Here is a 24482-nt window from a genome sequence, read left to right as displayed (position 1 = left end):
AGCTCCACTCTCTTGGCTTCCTTTCCTCATCACTTTGCCCCTTCATATCTAGCTTCCTCTCCAGCTGATCTATCTCAGTGGTTTTTGATGAATCAACCTCCCCCTTTTCTCCATCAACAGCAGTGTCTTCCAAGGTTCTGTCCTGTCCCTTACACCTTTTTTTCAATGATCTTTCCCTCTTCTACGAATTATCAATAGCACTCATACGCTGACAACTCAACACTGAATCATCCACATCCTGCAATTCTGCTTCTTCTCTCACTCAATCTGCATCTCACCTTGACAAAGCTTCCTCAATAGTCTCAATGGGGTAGACAAAATCTAGTTAAGTCTAATGCCTCCAAGACACAGTTTATACCCATCTTTCTATGAAAAACTTCTTTCAACTATCATCTCTCTTTTGTTGATTCTGTAATTCCACCTCTTGACTCAATGAACATACTTGGTATTACTGTAACATCCACTCTTTCTTGGAAACCCCACATTACAGCTAAGATTACCCCTAAGAAACTGGGTGTCCTATTTTGATGTTGAAACTTCTTTTCTTCTAAGCAGTTTCTCCGTTTACACAAGGGATTGATTCGTCCTTGTATGGAGTGCTGCACTCACATCTGGAGTGGTTCTAGCTCTGCATCCTTACTTGATAGGGTTGAGTCAAAAGCAGTCTGACTTATAAACTGCCCCAGGCTAACATCTAAATTTGACCCTCTTGCCCTACACCTCATTGTTGGTTCACTCACCCTCTTCTATAGGCATTACTTTGGTTTGCTCCTATGAGCTGGCTGCTTGTGTGCGCTAACCACTTGCTAGACCACGCAATATTCGGCAAGTTGCTGCATCACATGATTACTGTGTTGCCATCAGCAACTCAAAGGGTGGGCTGGTCTGAGAACTGCTTCTTTTCCTAAACAATGAAGCTTTGGAACTCTCTACCTTCTCATGTCTTTCCCAATAACTATGACCTTGCACTTTTTGAAAGACAGGTTTTTCACTTCCTTCAAAATTCATAAATACTTTCGATTGTCTTTTTCATTTTTCCATTCATACTTCTCTCTATATTTCAATTAAGGCCCAGCCTTGATGTGGACTTTTGTCTGTAACTGGAGCCTTCAACATGAAAAAAAAAAATACACATCAAATGCATCCACTCTATCACATCTCCTCCATACTACAATATTTCAACTGTAATCCCATCCATTCCAAGTGCCTTTCGTACTTCCAACCTCATTATCACCCATTTTACCTCCCATCTCGCTATAGGTCTATGCACTTGTATCCTTGTCCTTCCATTCTCCATACCCTTGCGTGTAACAACCGCTGCTTACCCTTCTTCCATACTCAATGATTCTTCAAAATATTCTTTCCATCTTCTTTTCACTTTCTCATTTTAACTCAGCAACTCCCATTCCTAAATTCACACATTTACATTTCCACTCTAAAAACCACCTCTTTTCTTTTCCACCTCATTCTAGTATTTTTTTTTTCTATTTTGCTTTGTCGCTTTCTCCCACGTTTGCGAGGTAGCGCAAGGAAACAGACGAAAGAAATGGCCCAACCCACCCCCATACACATGTATATACATACACGTCCACAAACGCAAAAATACATAACTATACATCTCAATGTACACATATATATACACACACAGACACATGCATATATACCCATGTACACAATTCACACTGTCTGCCTTTATTCATTCCCATCGCCAGCTCGCCACACATGGAATAACATCCCCCTCCCCCCTCATGTGTGCGAGGTAGCGCTAGGAAAGGACAACAAAGGCCCCATTCGTTCACACTCAGTCTCTAGCTGTCATGCAATAATGCCCGAAACCACAGCTCCCTTTCCACATCCAGGCCCCACACAACTTTCCATGGTTTACCCCAGACGCTTCACATGCCCTGATTCAATCCACTGACAGCACGTCAACCCCGGTATACCACATCGATCCAATTCACTCTATTCCTTGCAAGCCTTTCACCCTCCTGCATGTTCAGGCCCCGATCACTCAAAATCTTTTTCACTCCATCTTTCCACCTCCAATTTGGTCTCCCACTTCTCCTCATTCCCTCCACCTCCGACACATATATCCTCTTGGTCAATCTTTCCTCACTCATTCTCTCCATGTGCCCAAACCATTTTAAAACACCCTCTTCTGCTCTCTCAACCACGCTCTTTTTATTTCCACACATCTCTCTTACCCTTACGTTACTTACTCGATCAAACCACCTCACACCACACATTGTCCTCAAACATCCCATTTCCAGCACATCCATCCTCCTGCGCACAACTCTATCCATAGCCCACGCCTCGCAACCATACAACATTGTTGGAACCACTATTCCTTCAAACATACCCATTTTTGCTTTCCGAGGTAATGTTCTCGACTTCCACACATTCTTCAAGGCTCCCAGGATTTTCGCCCCCACCCTATGATTCACTTCCGCTTCCATGGTTCCATCCGCTGCCAGATCCACTCCCAGATATCTAAAACACTTTACTTCCTCCAGTTTTTCTCCATTCAAACTTACCTCCCAATTGACTTGACCCTCAACCCTACTGTACCTAATAACCTTGCTCTTATTCACATTTACTCTTAACTTTCTTCTTTCACACACTTTACCAAACTCAGTCACCAGCTTCTGCAGTTTCTCACATGAATCAGCCACCAGCGCTGTATCATCAGCGAACAACAACTGACTCTCTTCCCAAGCTCTCTCATCCACAACAGACTTCATTCTTGCCCCTCTTTCCAAAACTCTTGCATTCACCTCCCTAACAACCCCATCCATAAACAAATTAAACAACAATGGAGACATCACACACCCCTGCCGCAAACCTACATTCACTGAGAACCAATTCTAGTACAATTTCTTATTTTTCCTAAACTTTTCACTCAACTTCCTTCCAAAATCCTCATCTACTTTTTCTTTGTTCTCTTCTATCAACCTGTTTTCATACCACTTACATACATATTCTTCCTTCCTCCTCCTTTTGAGCAATCTACCATGTGCCTTTTTCTTCTCTTTCACTGCATTTTTAATCTCATCCATCCACCATGCACTTCTACTTTTATTCCTATATCTCACAACCTTGTACCCAATTTACTAATACTACAACCTTGAACAGCTTTTCTTGAAACATTCTAAACACCTCACTCACACGATTGCATCCCTAAATTTATTGCACTTTCATCTAAACTTTCTGTCACCCTTCTTTCACATGCCTCCTTAAACTCTTCCTGATTCATCCTCTCCCTTTCCAACACTTTCATCTCTTCATTCTTCCTTATGCCATACCTCCAATTCTCCCTGATCCTCATCCCCACAAAAACTGCAAGATGATCAGATCTCCAAAGAATCCTCTCTAAACCAGCACAACCTTTCTTAATCTTTTATCCACAACCACATAATCAATCAACCTTTTTGTTCTTCCCTTCCATCAGCACAGACATCCAAAAGAAAAGTCTTGTCTTCATTTACTCCATGCACTCCCCATTTACCAACTATCTTGCCTATTTCATCAAATCTCCTCTTTGCATTCATGTCATCCATTACAACCACCTCCTTCTCCTTGAGCAGTTTTTTCTTGAAACTTTTCACACACCTCACTCACACGACTGCATCCCTACACTTACTGCACTTTCATCTAAACTTTCTGTCACCCTTCTTTCATTTTTTTTAAATACTTTCATGCTGTCTCCCGCATTAGCGAGGTAACACAAGGAAACAGACAAAAGAATGGCTCAACCCACCCACATACACATGTATATACATAAATGCCCACACATGCAAATATACACACCTATACATTTCAACATATACATAAATATACATACACAGACATATACATTTATACACATGTACATATTCATACATGCTGCCTTCATCCATTCCCATGAAATGACACATGAAATGACACCTGCGTACATGCGAGGTAGCACTAGAAAAAGACAACAAAGGCCACATTCACTCACACTGTCTCTAGCTGTCATGTGTAATACACCAAAATCACAGCTCCCTTTCCACATCCAGGCCCCACAAAACTTTCCATGGTTTACCCCAGACGCTTCACATGCACTGGTTCAATCCAATGACAGCAAGTCGGCCCCAGTATACCACATCGTTCCAATTCACTCTATTCCTCGCACGCCTTTCACCCTCCTGTATGTTCAGGCCCCGATCGCTCATAATATTTTTCACTCCATCTTTCCACCTCCAATTTGGTATCCCACTTCTCCTCATTCCATCCACCTCTGACACATAAATCCTCTTTGTCAATCTTTCCTCACTCATTCTTTCCATGTGACCAAACCATTTCAATGCAGCCTCTTCTGCTCTCTCAATCAAACTCTTTTTATTACCACACATCTCTCTTACCCTTTCATTACTTACTTGATCAAACCACCTCACACCACATACTGTCCTCAAACATCTCATTTCCATCATATCCACCCTCCTGCACACAACACTATCTATCGCCCGTGCCTCACAACCACATAACATTGTTGGAACCACTATTCTTTCAAACATACCCATTTTTGCTCTCTGAAATAACATTCTCACCTTCCACACATTCTTCAATGCTCCCAGCACCTTTGCCCCCTCCCCCAACCCAGTGACTCAATTCCACTTCCATGGTTCCATCCGCTGCCAAATCCACTCCCAGATATCTAAAACACTTCACTTCCTCAAGTTTTACTCCACTCAAACTTACCTCCCTATTTACTTGTCCCTCACTAACCCTACTGAACACTAATAACCTTGCTCTTATTCACATTTACTTTCAGCTTCCTTCTTTCACATACTTTACCAAACTCAATCACCAACTTCTGCAGTTTCTCACCCGAATCAGCCACCAGCGCTGTATCATCAGCGAACAACAACTGACTCACTTCCCAAGCCCTCTCATCCACTTCAGACTGCATACTTGCCCCTCTCTCCAAAACTCTTGCTTTCACCTCCCTAACAACCCCATCCATAATCAAATTAAACAGCCATGGAGACATCACACACCCCTGCCACAAACCGACATTCACTGGGAACCAATCACTTTCCTCTCTTCCTACTCGTACACATGCCTTACATCCTCGACGAAAACTTTTCACTGCTTCAAGCAACTTACCTCCCATACCATATACTCTTAATACCTTCCACAGACTCTATCATATGCCTTCTTCAGATCCATAAATGCTACATACAAATCCATCTGCTTTTCTAAGTATTTCTCAAATACATCCATAAATGCTACATACAAATCCATCTGCTTTTCTAAGAATTTCTCAAATACATTCTTCAAAGCAAACACCTGATCCACACATCCTCTACCACTTCTAAAACCACACTGCTCCTCCCCAATCTGGTGCTCTGTACATGCCTTGACCCTCCCAAACAATACCCTCCCATATAACTTCCCAGGAATACCCAACAAACTTATACCTCTGTAATTTGAACACTCGCCTTTATCCCCTTTGCCTTTGTACAATGGCACTATACATGCATTCCGACAATCCTCAGGCACTTCACCATGAACCATACATACAGTGAATATCCTCACCAACCAGTTAACAATACAGTCACCCCTTTTTCAATAAATTCCACAGCAATACCATCCAAACCCGCTGCCTTGCCAGCTTTCATCTTCCGCAAAGCTTTCACTACCTCTTCTTTGTTTACCAAATCATTCTCCCTGACGCTCTCACTTCGCACACCACCTCGACCAAACCATCCTATATCTGCCAATCTATCATCGAACATATTCAAACAAACCTTCAAATACTCACTCCCATCTCCCTCTCACTTCACTACTACTTGTTATTACTTCCCCATTTGCCCCCTTCACCGATATTCCCATTTGTTCTCTTGTCTTAACACTGTTTACCTCCCTCCAAAAACATTTTTTTATTTCCCTAAAATTTAATGATACTCTCTCACCCCAACTCTCATTTGCCCTCTTTTTCACCTCTTGCACCTTTCTCTTGAGGTCTTGCCTCTTTCTTTTATACATCTCCCAGTCATTTGCACTATTTCCCTACAAAAATCACCCAAATGCCTCTCTCTTCTCTTTCAGTAATAATCTTACTTCTTCATTCCACCACTCACTACCCTTTCTAATCTGCCCTCGTCCCACCTTTCTCATGCCACAGGCACCTTTTGCACAAGCTATCACTGCTTCCCTAAATACATCCCATTCCTCACCCTCTCCCCTTACGTCATTTGCTCTCACCTTTTTCCATTCTGCACTCAGTCTCTCCTGGTACTTCCTCACACAAGTCTCCTTTCCAAGCTCACTTACTCTCACCACTCTCTTCATCCCAACATTCTCTCTTCTTTTCAGAAAAACTCTACATATCTTCACCTTCACCTCCACAAGATAACAATCAGACATTCCTCCAGTTGCACCTCTCGGCACATTAACATCCAAAAGTCTCTCTTTCGCATGCCTATCAATTAATATGTAATCCAATAACACTCTCTGGCCATCTCTCCTACTTACATATGTATACTTATGTATATCTCTCTTTTTAAACCAGGTATTACCAATCACCAGTCCTTTTTCAGCACATAAATCTACAAGCTCTTCACCACTTCCATTTACAACACTGAACACTCCATGTACACTAATTATACCCTCAATTGCCACATTACTCACCTTTGCATTCAAATCACCCATCACTATAACCTGGTCTTGTGCATCAAAGCTGCTAACACACTCACTCAGCTGCTCCCAAAACACTTGCCTCCCATGATCTTTCTTCTCAGGACCAGGTGCATAGGCACCAATAATCACACATCTCTCTCCATCCACTCTGTTTTACCCATATCAATCTAGAGTTGACATTCTTACACTCTATCACATACTCCCACAACTCCTGCTTCAGGAGTAGTGCTACTCCTTCCTTTGTTTCTGTCCTCTCACCAAACCCTGACTTTACTCCAAAGACATTCCCAAACCACTCTTCCCCTTTACACTTGAGCTTTGTTTCACTCAGAGCTAAAACAACCAGGTTCCTTTCCTCAAACATACAACCAATCTCTCCTTTTTTCTCATCTTGGTTACATCCACACACATTTAGACACCCCAAATCTGAGCCTTCAGGGAGGATGAGCACTCCCCACATGACTCCTTCTTCTGTTCCCCTTTCTAGAAAGTTAAAATCCAAGGAGGGGAGGGTTTCTAGCCCCCCGCTCCCGTTCCCTTTAGTCACCTTCTACAACATGCGGGGAATGCATGGGAAGTATTTTTTCTCCCCTGTGCCTCCTTAAACTATTTCTGATTCATCCTCTCCCTTGCCAACACTTTTATCTCTTCATTCTTCCTTATGCCATACCTCCAATTCTACCTGATCCTTATCTCCACAAGAACTGCAAGATGGTCAGATCTCCAAAGAATCCTCTCAAAACCAGCACAACCTTTCTTAATATTTCATCCACCACATAATCAATCAACCTTATTGCTCTTCCCTTCCATCAGCACAGACAACCATAAGAAGTCTCATTTTCATTTACTCCACGCACTCCCCATTTACCAACTATCTTGCCTATTTCATCAAATCCCTTCTTTGCATTCATATCATCCATTACAACAACCTCCTTCTCCTTCTCAAACCTATTCATACAGTCATTCGAATTTCTCCAGAAATGTTCCACTCCATCTTTACCCCACAGTCTACATATGCACCACATATACACATACCTATGGATACCTCACAATTTCAATTCTCCTTTCACCCACACTACTCCTGATCCATTCCATCCATGCTCTGTAACACCCTCCCATACGCTTGGTGAGAGCACATTTGCATATTCTTCTTTCCCTGTTCCCAGATTATTTTCATTAATTCAGTTCCATACCACTCCTCCTTCCACAGCTTGGATTCATCACTTTCCATTTTCACTCTATATACCCTGCCCAAGGATATGGGTTTCCCCAATCCAAGCACATCCAAACTATAACTTTTAAAATTCTCCACAATCTCCTTTTCCTCTCAGCAGTCATCCCATTAACATTCAGAGCCATCACTCTTAAGAGCGACTCTCTTTCACTCTCCACCATAACTGGTGGACGCCAGTGCCACTTCTTAGCATGTAGTGCCTCATCCTTGACAAAATAAGCATTGTGAAGAAATCTAAAACAACACTTAAAATTGGCCAACAGAAGCCAACAGAATGGGAAACTACAAGAAATGGGCATTTCAAACAGGTAAATGTTCTCTTTTCCCTATATCAATCACTTTTTCCATGAAAAATTAGCTCAACCTAACACCTATCACTTTGATATCATCTGTCAGACTTCCCCAAATTGAAAATCCATGCTTCCCAGCCTATCTTCCAGCATCAACACCATCTGAGTCAATACATGAATTTGAAGTCACCAGATTGTTACAAATCCTTAAAAAGTTCTCCACTGCATACAGTGACTTGCTTATGAAACCCTAAACAGTGTACACCCTTTACTCATTCAGAGTCCTCTACTTCATCATCATTGCCTTCCTTGAGCAATCAAAAATACCCCGTGACTGGAAGATTTTGTACATATCCCCTATACTTATATCAATAAGCCCCTCAGTCTCTTAATGAATTATATGGGAATGTCATCACACCTGATCTCCAGCTTGCTCTTATTCTGTGAATGTTTTTTACCTAACTGAGCCTTCACAAATACTGCAAATTCCATAGACTCTCTGCAGGTCTTCATATAGAAGACCTCCTCATCCACACCCACAGTATTGTTAGTTTCCAAGAATCTATCTATTGCATCCTAAAAAGATGCAAGACCCCCTCTTTGACTTTTGACCTAGTCTTCCATAACATAATCAACAAACCCTCAATGATGGATGCACCTGTTTGATGGAAGTGTGGTGATGACTCAATCATTGCTATCAGTGTTGACAATATATCCGATGAATATGTTGTCCTCTAAAACAATGTTAACAGCCTTCAGAACAGGAAAAATGTTAATATTTCACCATTAACCACTCAATGACCATAGTAATGTACATCGACCATGGTTCCAACTGCTCCCAACCCCTTACTAATACTGTACGACAATGAGAACTAGGGGTCATGTGATACATGGTAAATGTTGCTGCATTTTCATTTAGAGTAGCAACAGTTACTGCCTCTGTGCAGTCATTAGACAAACAATGATTTTTCCATGTTTCCACACTCACTTTCCAAAGCCATTCAACAACAGCACTGCCTCCATTCTTCATCATCTTGAACACCACTTCATCAGTAATCCCAGCAGCCAAATGGCAATTATTTCACCTATATAATGACATCAACAAGAAGAGGCATTAAAAAAATCTTTCAGGGACAATCACTTCTATAAAACTTAGAGCTTTTGTGCTTGGTAATAGCCCCCAATCTCTTTTTTTAAATGTTCTGTGTGCACCACCTTGTTTTGAAAGCCAAAGAAGAACATAAGATATATAGAGGAAAACAAACCTGATGCATTGATTCATAATCTATTCCTGGGGTGGACTGATTTCCACCACGATGGACATGAGTAAGAACTGTTGAGGGTACATGACTCTCAATCCAATGAGATGTTGGCATCACAGCATCCCACATTATAAGTCCAAGAGCAACTGTACGCAGAAGCAGGAAATCGGGCCGAACCTAAGACAAAAATAAAAAAGGAGTCTCAGTGTATACTCTAATAAAATAAAAAGATCCTGAATGGTGGAAGTAAAATGCAATGGTTTTTAAAGTTGATAAATTAGCAAGATTCACAGAAAATATTGTTTGAGAACTATTATTTTCAATTTTGGAAAAAGTGGAGATATGTAATATATAACATAATGATGGGACATGACTGTGGATGGGGGCTTCAGTTTCTGTGCGCTGTGCATGACAGCTGGAGAGTGGATATATGCACATGGAGCTTTTTATTCATCTGTTCCTGGCACTGACTTGCTGCCCCTGCTAGTATGAAAAATGACAAGCAAGTATGAAAATAAAAAAAAAGATGGTTCTGAGTGATACCCTGTTCTCAACTTAAAAGTAGGGCTTTATGTCTGCAAGACCCTTCTAAACCTAATTCATGATACAAAGAGAACATATGCAATTGAAATTTCCATCTAGGTTATATCTTAGGGAAAAGATTACAAGAAATAATAATATTGGTCCTAACAATATCGCATATAACCAACCATCAGAAATAAGTATTTAAACTCCATATAGCTATCACACTGCCAAAATCCACAAACAGATGGTAACGTCCTACTTGAAGCCTTCCACACTCCACAATAGCAAGACAAAACTTAAGAGTAAATGCCAGAACATGCAAGAGGATGAAAGCTTGTATGGTATAGTGAACTGGAAAGATGTGATATACTGGGGTTTACATGCCATTAATGGACTGAACAAGAGCATATGAAGTATCCAGGGTAAACTATAGAAAGGTTTGTTAAGAAAAGGGAGCTGTGGTTTACATGCATGACACATGACAACTGGAGACTGAATGTGAATAGATGCAACCTTTCTTCATCTGTTCCATATTCTTAAGACCTTCCACAAAGCATCTCTATCAACCCTATAATATGCCTTCTCCGGATCCATAAATGCTATATACAAGGCCATCTGTTTTTCTAAGTATTTCTCACACACATTCTTCAAGCAAACACCTGATCCACACATCCTCTACAACTTCTGAAACCACACTGTTCTTCCCCAATCTGATGCTCTGCACATGCTTTCAATACCCTAACATATAATTTTCCAGGAATACTTAACAAACTTATGCCTCTGTAGTTTGAACACCCACCCTTATCCCCTCTGCTTTTGTACAATTTTACTAGGCATGCATTCCACCAATCCTCTGGCATTTCACCATGATCAATACATACAGTGAATATCCTTACCAACCAATCAACAATACAGTCACCCCCTTTCTTAATAAATTCTACTTGAATACCATCCAAACCTGCTGCCTGGCTGGATTTCATCTTCTGCAAAACATTCAATACCTCTTCTCTCTTAACCAAACCATTCTCCATGACCCTCTCACTTTGCACACAACCCTGACCAAAACACCCTAAATCTGCACAATATCATCAAACACATACAACAAACCATCAAAATACTCACTCCATCTCCTCACTTCATCACTACCTGTTATTACTTTCCCCCTTGCCTCTTCATATATACACATGTATATGTACATATTCATACACAATTGCCTTCATCTATTCCCAGCACCACCCAGACCCACAGGAAACAGCATCGTGACCTCTGTGTCTGTGAGCTACCTCCAAGAAAACAGACAAAAAAGGCCACATTTGTTCAAACTCATTCTCTAGCTGTCATGTGTAATGCACCAAAACGCAGCTCCCTATCCACATCCAGGCCCCACAGACCTTTCCATGGTTTACCCCAGATGTTTCACATACCCTGGTTCAGTTCACTGACAGCACGTCGACCCTGGTATACCACATCATTCCAATTCACTCTATTCTTTGGATGCCTCTCACCCTTCTCCATGTTCTGGCCCCAATAGCTCAAAATCTTTTTCATTCTATCCTTCCACTTCTAATTTAGTATCCCACTTCTCCTTGTCATTAATATACTTCATCGCTGTTTCAGGCATCAGCAAGGTAGTGCCAAGAAACAGACAAAGTCCCATCCAGTTATTTACATATTCTTTTTTATATTATCATACTTTGTCGCTGTCTCTCGCATTAGCGAGGTAGCGCAAGGAAACAGACGAAAGAATGGCCCAACCCACCCGTGTTCACATGTATACACATACACCTCCACACACGCGTTAGCGAGGTAGCGTTAAGAACAGAGGACTGGGCCTTTTTTGGAATATCCTCACCTGGCCCCCTCTGTTCCTTGTTTTGGAAAATTAAAAAAAAAAAAAAAAACGAGAGGGGAGGATTTCCAGTCCCCCGCTCCCTCCCCTTTTAGTTGCCTTCTACGATACGCAGGGAATACGTGGGAAGTATTCTTAATCCCCTATCCCTAGGGATACACACGCACACATACATACATATATATGGGAGACCAAATTGGAGGTGGAAAGATGGAGTGAAAAAGATTTTGAGTGATCGGGGCCTGAACATGCAGGAGGGTGAAAGGTGGGCAAGGAATAGAGTGAATTGGATCGATGTGGTATACCGGGCTCGACGTGCTGTCAATGGATTGAATCAGGGCATGTGAAGCGTCTGGGGTAAACCATGGAAAGTTCTGTGGGGCCTGGATGTGGAAAGGGAGCTGTGGTTTCGGGCATTATTGCATGACAGCTGGAGACTGAGTGTGAGCGAATGGGGCCTTTGTTGTCTTTTCCTGGCGCTGCCTCACGCACATGAGGGGGGAGGGGGATGTTATTCCGTGTGTGGCGGGGTGGCGATGGGGGTGAGTAGGGGCAGACAGTGTGAATTGTGTGCATGTGTGTATATGTGTGTGTCTGTGTGTGTATATGTGTGTGTCTGTGTGTGTATATGTGTGTGTACGTTGGGGTGTGTGGGTGTGTATGTTTGCGTGTGTGGACGTGTGTGTGTGTGTGCATGTGTGTGGGGGTGGTTTGGGCCATTTCTTTCGTCTGTTTCCTTGCGCTACCTTGCAGGCGCGGGAGACAGCGACAAAGCAAAATAAATAAATAATATACATAAATGCGCATTTATTTATTTAATTTATCATACTGTGTCGCTGTCTCCTGCGTCAGTGAGGTAGCACAAGGAAACAGACAAAAAAATGGTCCAACCCGCCCACACATGCACATATACCCATACATTTCAACATATACATATATATATATACATACAGAGACATATAAATATATACACGTACAGAATGGAAAAAGGTGATAACAATGGAAGTAAGGGGAGTGGGGGAGGAATGGGATGTATTTAGGGAATCAGTGATGGATTGCGCAAAAGATGCTTGTGGCATGAGAAGAGTGGGAGGTGGGTTGATTAGAAAGGGTAGTGAGTGGTGGGATGAAGAAGTAAGAGTATTAGTGAAAGAGAAGAGAGAGGCATTTGGACGATTTTTGCAAGGAAAAAATGCAATTGAGTGGGAGATGTATAAAAGAAAGAGACAGGAGGTCAAGAAAAAGGTGCAAGAGGTGAAAAAGAGGGCAAATGAGAGTTGGGGTGAGAGAGTATCATTAAATTTTAGGGAGAATAAAAAGATGTTCTGGAAGGAGGTAAATAAAGTGCGTAAGACAAGGGAGCAAATGGGAACTTCAGTGAAGGGCGCAAATGGGGAGGTGATAACAAGTAGTGGTGATGTGAGAAGGAGATGGAGTGAGTATTTTGAAGGTTTGTTGAATGTGTTTGATGATAGAGTGGCAGATATGGGGTGCTTTGGTCGAGGTGGTGTGCAAAGTGAGAGGGTTAGGGAAAATGATTTGGTAAAAAGAGAAGAGGTAGTGAAAGCTTTGCGGAAGATGAAAGCCGGCAAGGCAGCAGGTTTGGATGGTATTGCAGTGGAATTTATTAAAAAAGGGGGTGACTGTATTGTTGACTGGTTGGTAAGGTTATTTAATGTATGTATGACTCATGGTGAGGTGCCTGAGGATTGGCGAAATGCATGCATAGTGCCATTGTACAAAGGCAAAAGGGGATAAGAGTGAGTGCTCAAATTACAGAGGTATAAGTTTGTTGTGTATTCCTGGTAAATTATATGGGAGGGTATCGATTGAGAGGGTGAAGGCATGTACAGAGCATCAGATTGGGGAAGAGCAGTGTGGTTTCAGAAGTGGTAGAGGATGTGTGGATCAGGTGTTTGCTTGAAGAATGTATGTGAGAAATACTTAGAAAAGCAAATGGATTTGTATGTAGCATTTATGGATCTGGAGAACGCATATGATAGAGTTGATAGAGATGCTCTGTGGAAGGTATTAAGAATATATGGTGTGGGAGGCAGTTGTTAGAAGCAGTGAAAAGTTTTTATCGAGGCTGTAAGGCATGTGTACGTGTAGGAAGAGAGGAAAGTGATTGGTTCTCAGTGAATGTAGGTTTGCAGCAGGGGTGTGTGATGTCTCCATGGTTGTTTAATTTGTTTATGGATGGGGTTGTTAGGGAGGTGAATGCAAGAGTTTTGGAAAGAGGGGCAAGTATGAAGTCTGTTGGGGATGAGAGAGCTTGGGAAGTGAGTCAGTTGTTGTTCGCTGATGATACAGCACTGGTGGCTGATTCATGTGAGAAACTGCAGAAGCTGGTGACTGAGTTTGGTAAAGTGTGTGAAAGAAGAAAGTTAAGAGTAAATGTGAATAAGAGCAAGGTAATTAGGTACAGTAGGGTTGAGGGTCAAGTCAATTGGGAGGTAAGTTTGAATGGAGAAAAACTGGAGGAAGTGAAGTGTTTTAGATATCTGGGAGTGGATCTGGCAGCGGATGGAACCATGGAAGCGGAAGTGGATCATATGGTGGGGGAGGGGGCGAAAATTCTGGGAGCCTTGAAGAATGTGTGGAAGTCGAGAACATTATCTCGGAAAGCAAAAATGGGTATGTTTGAAGGAATAGTGGTTCCAACAATGTTGTATGGTTGCGAGGCGTGGGCTATGGATAGAGTTGTGCGCAGGAGGATGGATGTGCTGGAAATGAGATATTTGAGGACAATGTGTGGTGTGAGGTGGTTTGATCGAGTAAGTAACGTAAGGGTAAGAGAGATGTGTGGAAATAAAAAGAGCGTGGTTGAGAGAGCAGAAGAGGGTGTTTTGAAATGGTTTGGGCACATGGAGAGAATGAGTGAGGAAAGATTGACAAAGAGGATATATGTGTCGGAGGTGGAGGGAACGAGGAGAAGAGGGAGACCAAATTGGAGGTGGAAAGATGGAGTGAAAAAGATTTTGTGTGATCGGGGCCTGAACATGCAGGAGGGTGAAAGGAGGGCAAGGAATAGAGTGAATTGGATCGATGTGGTATACTGGGGTTGACATGCTGTCAGTGGATTGAATCAGGGCATATGAAGCGTCTGGGGTAAACCATGGAAAGCTGTGTAGGTATGTATATTTGCGTGTGTGGACGTATGTATATATATGTGTATGGGGGTGGGTTGGGCCATTTCTTTCGTCTGTTTCCTTGCGCTACCTCGCAAATGCGGGAGACAGCGACCAAGCAAAAAAAAAAAAAAAAAAAAAAAAAAAAAATTCATACTTGCTGTCTTTTATTCATTCCCGTCGCCACCCCGCCACAAATGAAATGATACCCCCCCATTCCCCCGCACGCGCAAGGTAGTGCTAGGAGTCCACAAGCCTCTCTCTTCTCTTTCACTAATAATCTTACCTCTTCATCCCACCACTCACTACCCTTTCTAATCTGCCCATCTCCCACCTTTCTCATGTCACAGGCTTCTTTTGCACAAGCCATTGCTGCTTCCTTAAATACATCCCATTCCTCATCCACTCCCATTACGTCATTTGCTCTCACCTTTTTCCACTCTGCACTCTATCTCTCCTGGCACTTCCTCACAAAAGTCTCCTTTCCATCCTCACTTACTCTCACCACTCTCTTCACCTCAACATTCTCTCTTTTTATCTGAAAACCTCTACAAATCTTCACCTTTGCCTCCACAAGATAATGATCAGACATCCCTCCAGTTGCCCCTCTCAGCATAATAACATCCAAAAGTCTCTCTTTCACACGCCTATCAATCAACACGTAATCCAATAACACTCTCTGGCCATCTCTCCTACTTACATACCAACATATACACACACATATATATATATATAAAAATATATACACATACACAGACATATTCATGTACTTATTTGCTTGCCTTCATTCAGTCCCAATGCCACCCTGCCCTACAAGAAACAGCATCACCATCCCCTGCATCAGCAAAGTAGTGCCAAGAAAGCAGACAAAAAAGGTCACATTTGTTCATGCTCAATCTCTAGCTGCCATGTGTAATACACCAAGATCACAGCTCCCTATTCACATCCAGGCCCCATAGACCTTTCCATGGTTTACCCCAGAGGTTTCACATGCCCTGATTCAGTCCACCGACAACACATCGACCCCAGTATACCACTTCGTTCCAATTAACTCCATTCCTTGCACGCCTCTCACACCCCTCCATGTTCAGGCCCCAATTGCTCAAAATTTTTAACTCCAGCTTCTTGTTCCCTCTACCTATGACACATATATCCTCTTTGTCAACCTTTCCTCACTCATTCTCTCCATATATCCAAATTATTTCAACACACCCTCTTCTGCTCTCCCAACCCCACTCTTTTTATTACCATGTATCTCTCTTACCCTTTCATTACTTACTTGATCAAACCACCTCATACCACATACTGTCCTCAAACATTTCATTTCCAAAACATCCACCCTCCTCTGTACAACCCTATCTATAGCCCATGCCTCACAACCACATAATATTGTTAGAACTACTATTCCTTCAAACATACCCATTTTTGCTTTCTGAGATAATGTTCTCACTTTCCACACTTTCTTCGTCGCTTCCAGAACCTTAACCGTCTCCCCCACCCTATGACTCACTTCCACTTCCACAGTTCCAATCACTGCCAAGTCCACTCCCAGATATCTAAAACATTTCACTTCCTCCAATTTTTCTCCATTCAAACTCACATCCCAAGTTATCTCTAAACCCTGCTGAACCTAATAACCTTGCTCTTATTCACATTTACTTTCAATTTTCTCCTTTCGCACACTTTTCCAAACTTAGTCACCAACTTCTGCAGTTTCTCTTTTAAATCAGCCACCAGTACTGTATAATCAACAAACAACAACTTACTCACTTCCCAAGCCCTCTCATCCCCAATAGACTGCATATTAACCCCTCTCTCCATAACTTTTGCATTTACCTCCCTAACCACCCCATCCATAAACAAATTAAACAACTATGGGGACATCACACATCCCTGCCACAGACAGCCTTTACTGGAAACCAATCACTCCCCTCTCTTCCTACTCATACACAAGCCTTACACCTATGATAAAAACTTCTCACTGCTTCTAGCTGCTTACCTCCCACACCATATACTCTTAAAACGTTCCACAAAGCACCTCTATCAACCTTATCAATGCCTTCTCCAGATCCATAAATGCCACAAACAAATCCATCTGTTTTTCCAAGTATTTCTCACGCACATTCTTCAAAGCAAACACCTGATCCACACATCCTCTATCACTTCAGAAACCACAGCTTTCCATGGTTTACCCAAGACGCTTCACATGCCTTGATTCAATCCACTGACAGCACGTCAATCCCGGTATACCACATCGCTCCAATTCACTCTATTCCTTGCCCTCCTGCATGTTCAGGCCCCGATCACATAAAATCTTTTTCACTCCATCTTTCCACCTCCAATTTGGTCTCCCTCTTCTCCTCGTTCCCTCCACCTCCAACACATATATCCTCTTGGTCAATCTTTCCTCACTCATTCTCTCCATGTGCCCAAACCATTTCAAAACACCCTCTTCTGCTCTCTCAACCACGCTCTTTTTATTTCCACACATCTCTCTTACCCTTACGTTACTTACTCGATCAAACCACCTCACACCACACATTGTCCTCAAACATCTCATTTCCAGCACATCCATCCTCCTTCGCACAACTCTATCCATAGCCCACGCCTCGCAACCATACAACATTGTTGGAACCACTATTCCTTCAAACATACCCATTTTTTCTTTCCGAGATAATGTTCTCGACTTCCACACATTCTTCAAGGCTCCCAGAATTTTCGCCCCCTCCCCCACCTTATGATCCACTTCCGCTTCCATGGTTCCATTCGCTGCCAGATCCACTCCCAGATATCTAAAACACTTCACTTCCTCCAGTTTTTCTCCATTCAAAGTCACCTCCCAATTGACTTGACCCTCAACCCTACTGTACCTAATACCCTTGCTCTTATTCACATTTACTCTTAACTCTCTTCTTTCACACACTTTACCAAACTCAGTCACCAGCTGTCTCCCGCATTTGCAAGGTAGCGCAAGGAAACAGACGAAAGAAATGGCCCAACCCACCCCCATACATATGTATATACATACGTCCACACACGCAAATATACATACCTACACAGCTTTCCATGGTTTACCTCAGACGCTTCATATGCCCTAATTCAATCCACTGACAGCACGTCAACCCCGGTATACCACATCGATCCAATTCACTATATTCCTTGCCCTCCTTTCACCCTCCTGCATATATTTATATTTTATTTATTATACTTTGTCGCGGTCTCCCGCGTTTGCGAGGTAGCGAAAGGAAACAGACGAAAGAAATGGCCCAACCCCCCCCCATACACATGTATATACATACGTCCACACACGCAAATATACATACCTACACAGCTTTCCATGGTTTACCCCAGACGCTTCACATGCCTTGATTCAATCCACTGACAGCACGTCAACCCCGGTATACCACATCGCTCCAATTCACTCTATTCCTTGCCCTCCTTTCACCCTCCTGCATGTTCAGGCCCCAATCACACAAAATCTTTTTCACTCCATCTTTCCACCTCCAATTTGGTCTCCCTCTTCTCCTCGTTCCCTCCACCTCCGACACATATATTCTCTTGGTCAATCTTTCCTTACTCATTCTCTCCATGTGCCCGAACCATTTCAAAACACCCTCTTCTGCTCTCTCAACCACGCTCTTTTTATTTCCACACATCTCTCTTACCCTTACGTTACTTACTCGATCAAACCACCTCACACAACACATTGTCCTCAAACATCTCATTTCCAGCATATCCATCCTCCTGCGCACAACTCTATCCATAGCCCACGCCTCGCAACCATACAACATTGTTGGAACCACTATTCCTTCAAACATACCCATTTTTGCTTTCCGAGATAATGTTCTCGACTTCCACACATTCTTCAAGGCCCCCAGAATTTTCGCCCCCTCCCACACCCTATGATCCACTTCCGCTTCCATGGTTCCATCCGCTGCCAGATCCACTCCCAGATATCTAAAACACTTCACTTCCTCCAGTTTTACTCCATTCAAACTCACCTCCCAATTGACTTGACCCTCAACCCTACTGTACCTAATAACCTTGCTCTTATTCACATTTACTCTTAACTTTCTTCTTCCACACACTTTACCAAACTCAGTCACCAGCTTCTGCAGTTTCTCACATGAATCAGCCACCAGCGCTGTATCATCAGCGAACAACAACTGACTCACTTCCCAAGCTCTCTCATCCCCAACAGACTTCATACTTGCCCCTCTTTCCAAAACTCTTGCATTTACCTCCCTAACAACCCCATCCATAAACAAATTAAACAACCATGGAGACATCACACACCCCTGCTGCAAACCTACATTCACTGAGAACCAATCACTTTCCTCTCTTCCTACACGTACACATGCCTTATATCCTCGATAAAAACTTTTCACTGCTTCTAACAACTTTCCTCCCACACCATATATTCTTAATACCTTCCACAGAGCATCTCTATCAACTCTATCATATGCCTTCTCCAGATCCATAAATGCTACATACAAATCCATTTGCTTTTCTAAGTATTTCTCACATACATTCTTCAAAGCAAACACCTGATCCACACATCCTCTACCACTTCTGAAACCACACTGCTCTTCCCCAATCTGATGCTCTGTACATGCCTTCACCCTCTCAATCAATACCCTCCCATATAATTTACCAGGAATACTCAACAAACTTATACCTCGGTAATTTGAGCACTCACTCTTATCCCCTTTGCCTTTGTACAATGGCACTAGGCACGCATTCCGCCAATCCTCAGGCACCTCACCATGAGTCATACATACATTAAATAACCTTACCAACCAGTCAACAATACAGTCACCCCCTTTTTTAATAAATTCCACTGCAATACCATCCAAACCTGCTGCCTTGCCGGCTTTCATCTTCCGCAAAGCTTTCACTACCTCTTCTCTGTTTACCAAATCATTTTCCCTAACCCTCTCACTTTGCACACCACCTCGACCAAAACACCCTATATCTGCCACTCTATCATCAAACACATTCAACAAACCTTCAAAATACTCACTCCATCTCCTTCTCACATCACCACTACTTGTTATCACCTCCCCATTTGCGCCCTTCACTGAAGTTCCCATTTGCTCCCTTGTCTTACGCACTTTATTTACCTCCTTCCAGAACATCTTTTTATTCTCCCTAAAATTTAATGATACTCTCTCACCCCAACTCTAATTTGCCCTTTTTTTTACCTCTTGCACCTTTCTCTTGACCTCCTGTCTCTTTCTTTTATACATCTCCCACTCAATTGCATTTTTTCCCTGCAAAAATCGTCCAAATGCCTCTCTCTTCTCTTTCACTGATACTCTTACTTCTTCATCCCACCACTCACTACCCTTTCTAATCAACCCACCTCCCACTCTTCTCATGCCACAAGCATCTTTTGCGCAATCCATCACTGATTCCCTAAATACATCCCATTCCTCCCCCACTCCCCTTACTTCCATTGTTCTCACCTTTTTCCATTCTGTACTCAGTCTCTCCTGGTACTTCCTCACACAGGTCTCCTTCCCAAGCTCACTTACTCTCACCACCCTCTTCACCCCAACATTCACTCTTCTTTTCTGAAAACCCATACAAATCTTCACCTTAGCCTCCACAAGATAATGATCAGACATCCCTCCAGTTGCACCTCTCAGCACATTAACATCCAAAAGTCTCTCTTTCGCACGCCTGTCAATTAACACGTAATCCAATAACGCTCTCTGGCCATCTCTCCTACTTACATAAGTATACATATGTATATCTCGCTTTTTAAACCAGGTATTCCCAATCATCAGTCCTTTTTCAGCACATAAATCTACAAGCTCTTCACCATTTCCATTTACAACACTGAACACCCCATGTATACCAATTATTCCCTCAACTGCCACATTACTCACCTTTGCATTCAAATCACCCATCACTATAACCCGGTCTCGTGCATCAAAACCACTAACACACTCATTCAGCTGCTCCCAAAACACTTGCCTCTCATGATCTTTCTTCTCATGCCCAGGTGCATATGCACCAATAATCACCCATCTCTCTCCATCAACTTTCAGTTTTACCCATATTAATCGAGAATTTACTTTCTTACACTCTATCACATACTCCCACAACTCCTGTTTCAGGAGTATTTTTTTTTTTTTTTTTTTTTTTAATTTTCCAAAAGAAGGAACAGAGAAGAGGGCCAGGTGAGGATATTTCCTCAAAGGCCCAGTCCTCTGTTCTTAACGCTACCTCGCTGTCGCGGGAAATGGCGGATAGTATGAAAAAAAAAAAAAAAAAATATATATATATATATATATATATATATATGCTTGTGGCATGAGAAGAGTGGGAGGTGGGCTGTTTAGAAAGGGTAGTGAGTGGTGGGATGAAGAAGTAAGAGTATTAGTGAAAGAGAAGAGAGAGGCATTTGGACGATTTTTGCAGGGAAAAAATGCAATTGAGTGGGAGGAGTATAAAAGAAAGAGACAGGAGGTCAAGAGAAAGGTGCAAGAGGTGAAAGAAAGGGCAAATGAGAGTTGGGGTGAGAGACTATCAGTAAATTTTAGGGAGAATAAAAAGATGTTCTGGAAGGAGGTAAATAGGGTGCGTAAGACAAGGGAGCAAATGGGAACTTCAGTGAAGGGCGTAAATGGGGAGGTGATAACAAGTAGCGGTGATGTGAGAAGGAGATGGAATGAGTATTTTGAAGGTTTGTTGAATGTGTCTGATGACAGAGTGGCAGATATAGGGTGTTTTGGTCGAGGTGGTGTGCAAAGTGAGAGGGTTAGGGAAAATGATTTGGTAAACAGAGAAGAGGTAGTAAAAGCTTTGCGGAAGATGAAAGCCGGCAAGGCAGCAGGTTTGGATGGTATTGCAGTGGAATTTATTAAAAAAGGGGGTGACTGTATTGTTGACTGGTTGGTAAGGTTATTTAATGTATGTATGACTCATGGTGAGGTGCCTGAGGATTGGCGGAATGCGTGCATAGTGCCATTGTACAAAGGCAAAGGGGATAAGAGTGAGTGCTCAAATTACAGAGGTATAAGTTTGTTGAGTATTCCTGGTAAATTATATGGGAGGGTATTGATTGAGAGGGTGAAGGCATGTACAGAGCATCAGATTGGGGAAGAGCAGTGCGGTTTCAGAAGTGGTAGAGGATGTGTGGATCAGGTGTTTGCTTTGAAGAATGTATGTGAGAAATACTTAGAAAAGCAAATGGATTTGTATGTAGCATTTATGGATCTGGAGAAGGCATATGATAGAGTTGATAGAGATGCTCTGTGGAAGGTATTAAGAATATATGGTGTGGGAGGCAAGTTGTTAGAAGCAGTGAAAAGTTTTTATCGAGGATGTAAGGCATGTGTACGTGTAGGAAGAGAGGAAAGTGATTGGTTCTCAGTGAATGTAGGTTTGCGGCAGGGGTGTGTGATGTCTCCATGGTTGTTTAATTTGTTTATGGATGGGGTTGTTAGGGAGGTAAATGCAAGAGTCCTGGAAAGAGGGGCAAGTATGAAGTCTGTTGGGGATGAGAGAGCTTGGGAAGTGAGTCAGTTGTTGTTCGCTGATGATACAGCGCTGGTGGCTGATTCATGTGAGAAACTGCAGAAGCTGGTGACTGAGTTTGGTAAAGTGTGTGGAAGAAGAAAGTTAAGAGTAAATGTGAATAAGAGCAAGGTTATTAGGTACAGTAGGGGTGAGGGTCAAGTCAATTGGGAGGTGAGTTTGAATGGAGAAAAACTGGAGGAAGTGAAGTGTTTTAGATATCTGGGAGTGGATCTGTCAGCGGATGGAACCATGGAAGCGGAAGTGGATCATAGGGTGGGGGAGGGGGCGAAAATTTTGGGAGCCTTGAAAAATGTGTGGAAGTCGAGAACATTATCTCGGAAAGCAAAAATGGGTATGTTTGAAGGAATAGTGGTACCAACAATGTTGTATGGTTGCGAGGCGTGGGCTATGGATAGAGATGTGCGCAGGAGGATGGATGTGCTGGAAATGAGATGTTTGAGGAAAATGTGTGGTGTGAGGTGGTTTGATCGAGTAAGTAACGTAAGGGTAAGAGAGATGTGTGGAAATAAAAAGAGCGTGGTTGAGAGAGCAGAAGAGGGTGTTTTGAAATGGTTTGGGCACATGGAGAGAATGAGTGAGGAAAGATTGACCAAGAGGATATATGTGTCGGAGGTGGAGGGAACGAGGAGAAGAGGGAGACCAAATTGGAGGTGGAAAGATGGAGTGAAAAAGATTTTGTGTGATCGGGGCCTGAACATGCAGGAGGGTGAAAGGAGGGCAAGGAATAGAGTGAATTGGAGCGATGTGGTATACAGGGGTTGACGTGCTGTCAGTGGATTGAATCAAGGCATGTGAAGCGTCTGGGGTAAACCATGGAAAGCTGTGTAGGTATGTATATTTGCGTGTGTGGACGTGTGTATGTACATGTGTATGGGGGGGGGTTGGGCCATTTCTTTCGTCTGTTTCCTTGCGCTACCTCGCAAACGCGGGAGACAGCGACAAAGTATAAAAAAAAAAAAAAAAAAAAAAAAAAAATATATATATTGCGAGGCGTGGGCTATCGATAGAGTTGTGCGCAGGAGGATGGATGTGCTGGAAATGAGATGTTTGAGGACAATGTGTGGTGTGAGGTGGTTTGATCGAGTAAGTAACGTAAGGGTAAGAGAGATGTGTGGAAATAAAAAGAGCGTGGTTGAGAGAGCAGAAGAGGGTGTTTTGAAATGGTTTGGGCACATGGAGAGAATGAGTGAGGAAAGATTGACCAAGAGGATATATGTGTCGGAGGTGGAGGGAACGAGGAGAAGAGGGAGACCAAATTGGAGGTGGAAAGATGGAGTGAAAAAGATTTTGTGTGATCGGGGCCTGAACATGCAGGAGGGTGAGGGGAGGGCGGGGAATAGAGTGAATTGGAGCGATGTGGTATACAGGGGTTGACGTGCTGTCAGTGGATTGAATCGGGGCGTGTGGGGCGTCTGGGGTGAACCATGGAAAGCTGTGTAGGTATGTATATTTGCGTGTGTGGACGTGTGTATGTACGTGTGTATGGGGGTTGGGCCATTTCTTTCGTCTGTTTCCTCGCGCTACCTCGCAAACGCGGGAGACAGCGACAAAGTATAAAAAAAAAAAAAAAAAAAAAAAAAAAATATATATATATATATATATATATATATATATATATATATATATATATATGTAGGATATAGGGGAGAAAGAATACTTCCCACGCATTCCTCACGTGTCGTAGAAGGCAACTAAAGGAGCGGGGGCCCATAAACCCTCCCCTCCTTGTATTTTGACTTTCTAAAAGGGGAAACAGAAGAAGTAGTCACGTAGGGAGTGCTCATCCTCCTCAAAGGCTCAGACTGGGGCGTCTACATGTGTGTGGATGTAACCAAGATGAGAAAAAAGGAGTGATAGGTAGTATGTTTGAGGAAAGGAACCTGGATGTTTTGGCTCTGAGTGAAACGAAGCTCAAGGGTAAAGGGGAAGAGTGGTTTGGGAATGTCTTGGGAGTAAAGTCAGGGGTTAGTAAGAGGA

The 24482-nt window shown here is 42.7% G+C and overlaps 1 protein-coding gene across 1 annotated transcript in view; it reads right to left on the bottom strand.

The window, feature by feature from the left end:
* shtd (anaphase promoting complex subunit 1) overlaps positions 1 to 24482 on the bottom strand; it is a 596397-nt gene that overhangs the window by 427743 nt on the left and 144172 nt on the right. Inside the window, exon 13 of the mRNA XM_071673058.1 lies at positions 9453 to 9626. Coding sequence (XP_071529159.1) covers positions 9453 to 9626 — 174 coding nt within the window. The remainder of the gene's footprint in view (positions 1 to 9452; positions 9627 to 24482) is intronic.

The sequence above is a fragment of the Panulirus ornatus genome, chromosome 18, assembly GCF_036320965.1.
Source record: "Panulirus ornatus isolate Po-2019 chromosome 18, ASM3632096v1, whole genome shotgun sequence".
NCBI lineage: Eukaryota > Metazoa > Arthropoda > Malacostraca > Decapoda > Palinuridae > Panulirus > Panulirus ornatus.
This window is presented reverse-complemented; position numbering and strand designations above follow the sequence as displayed.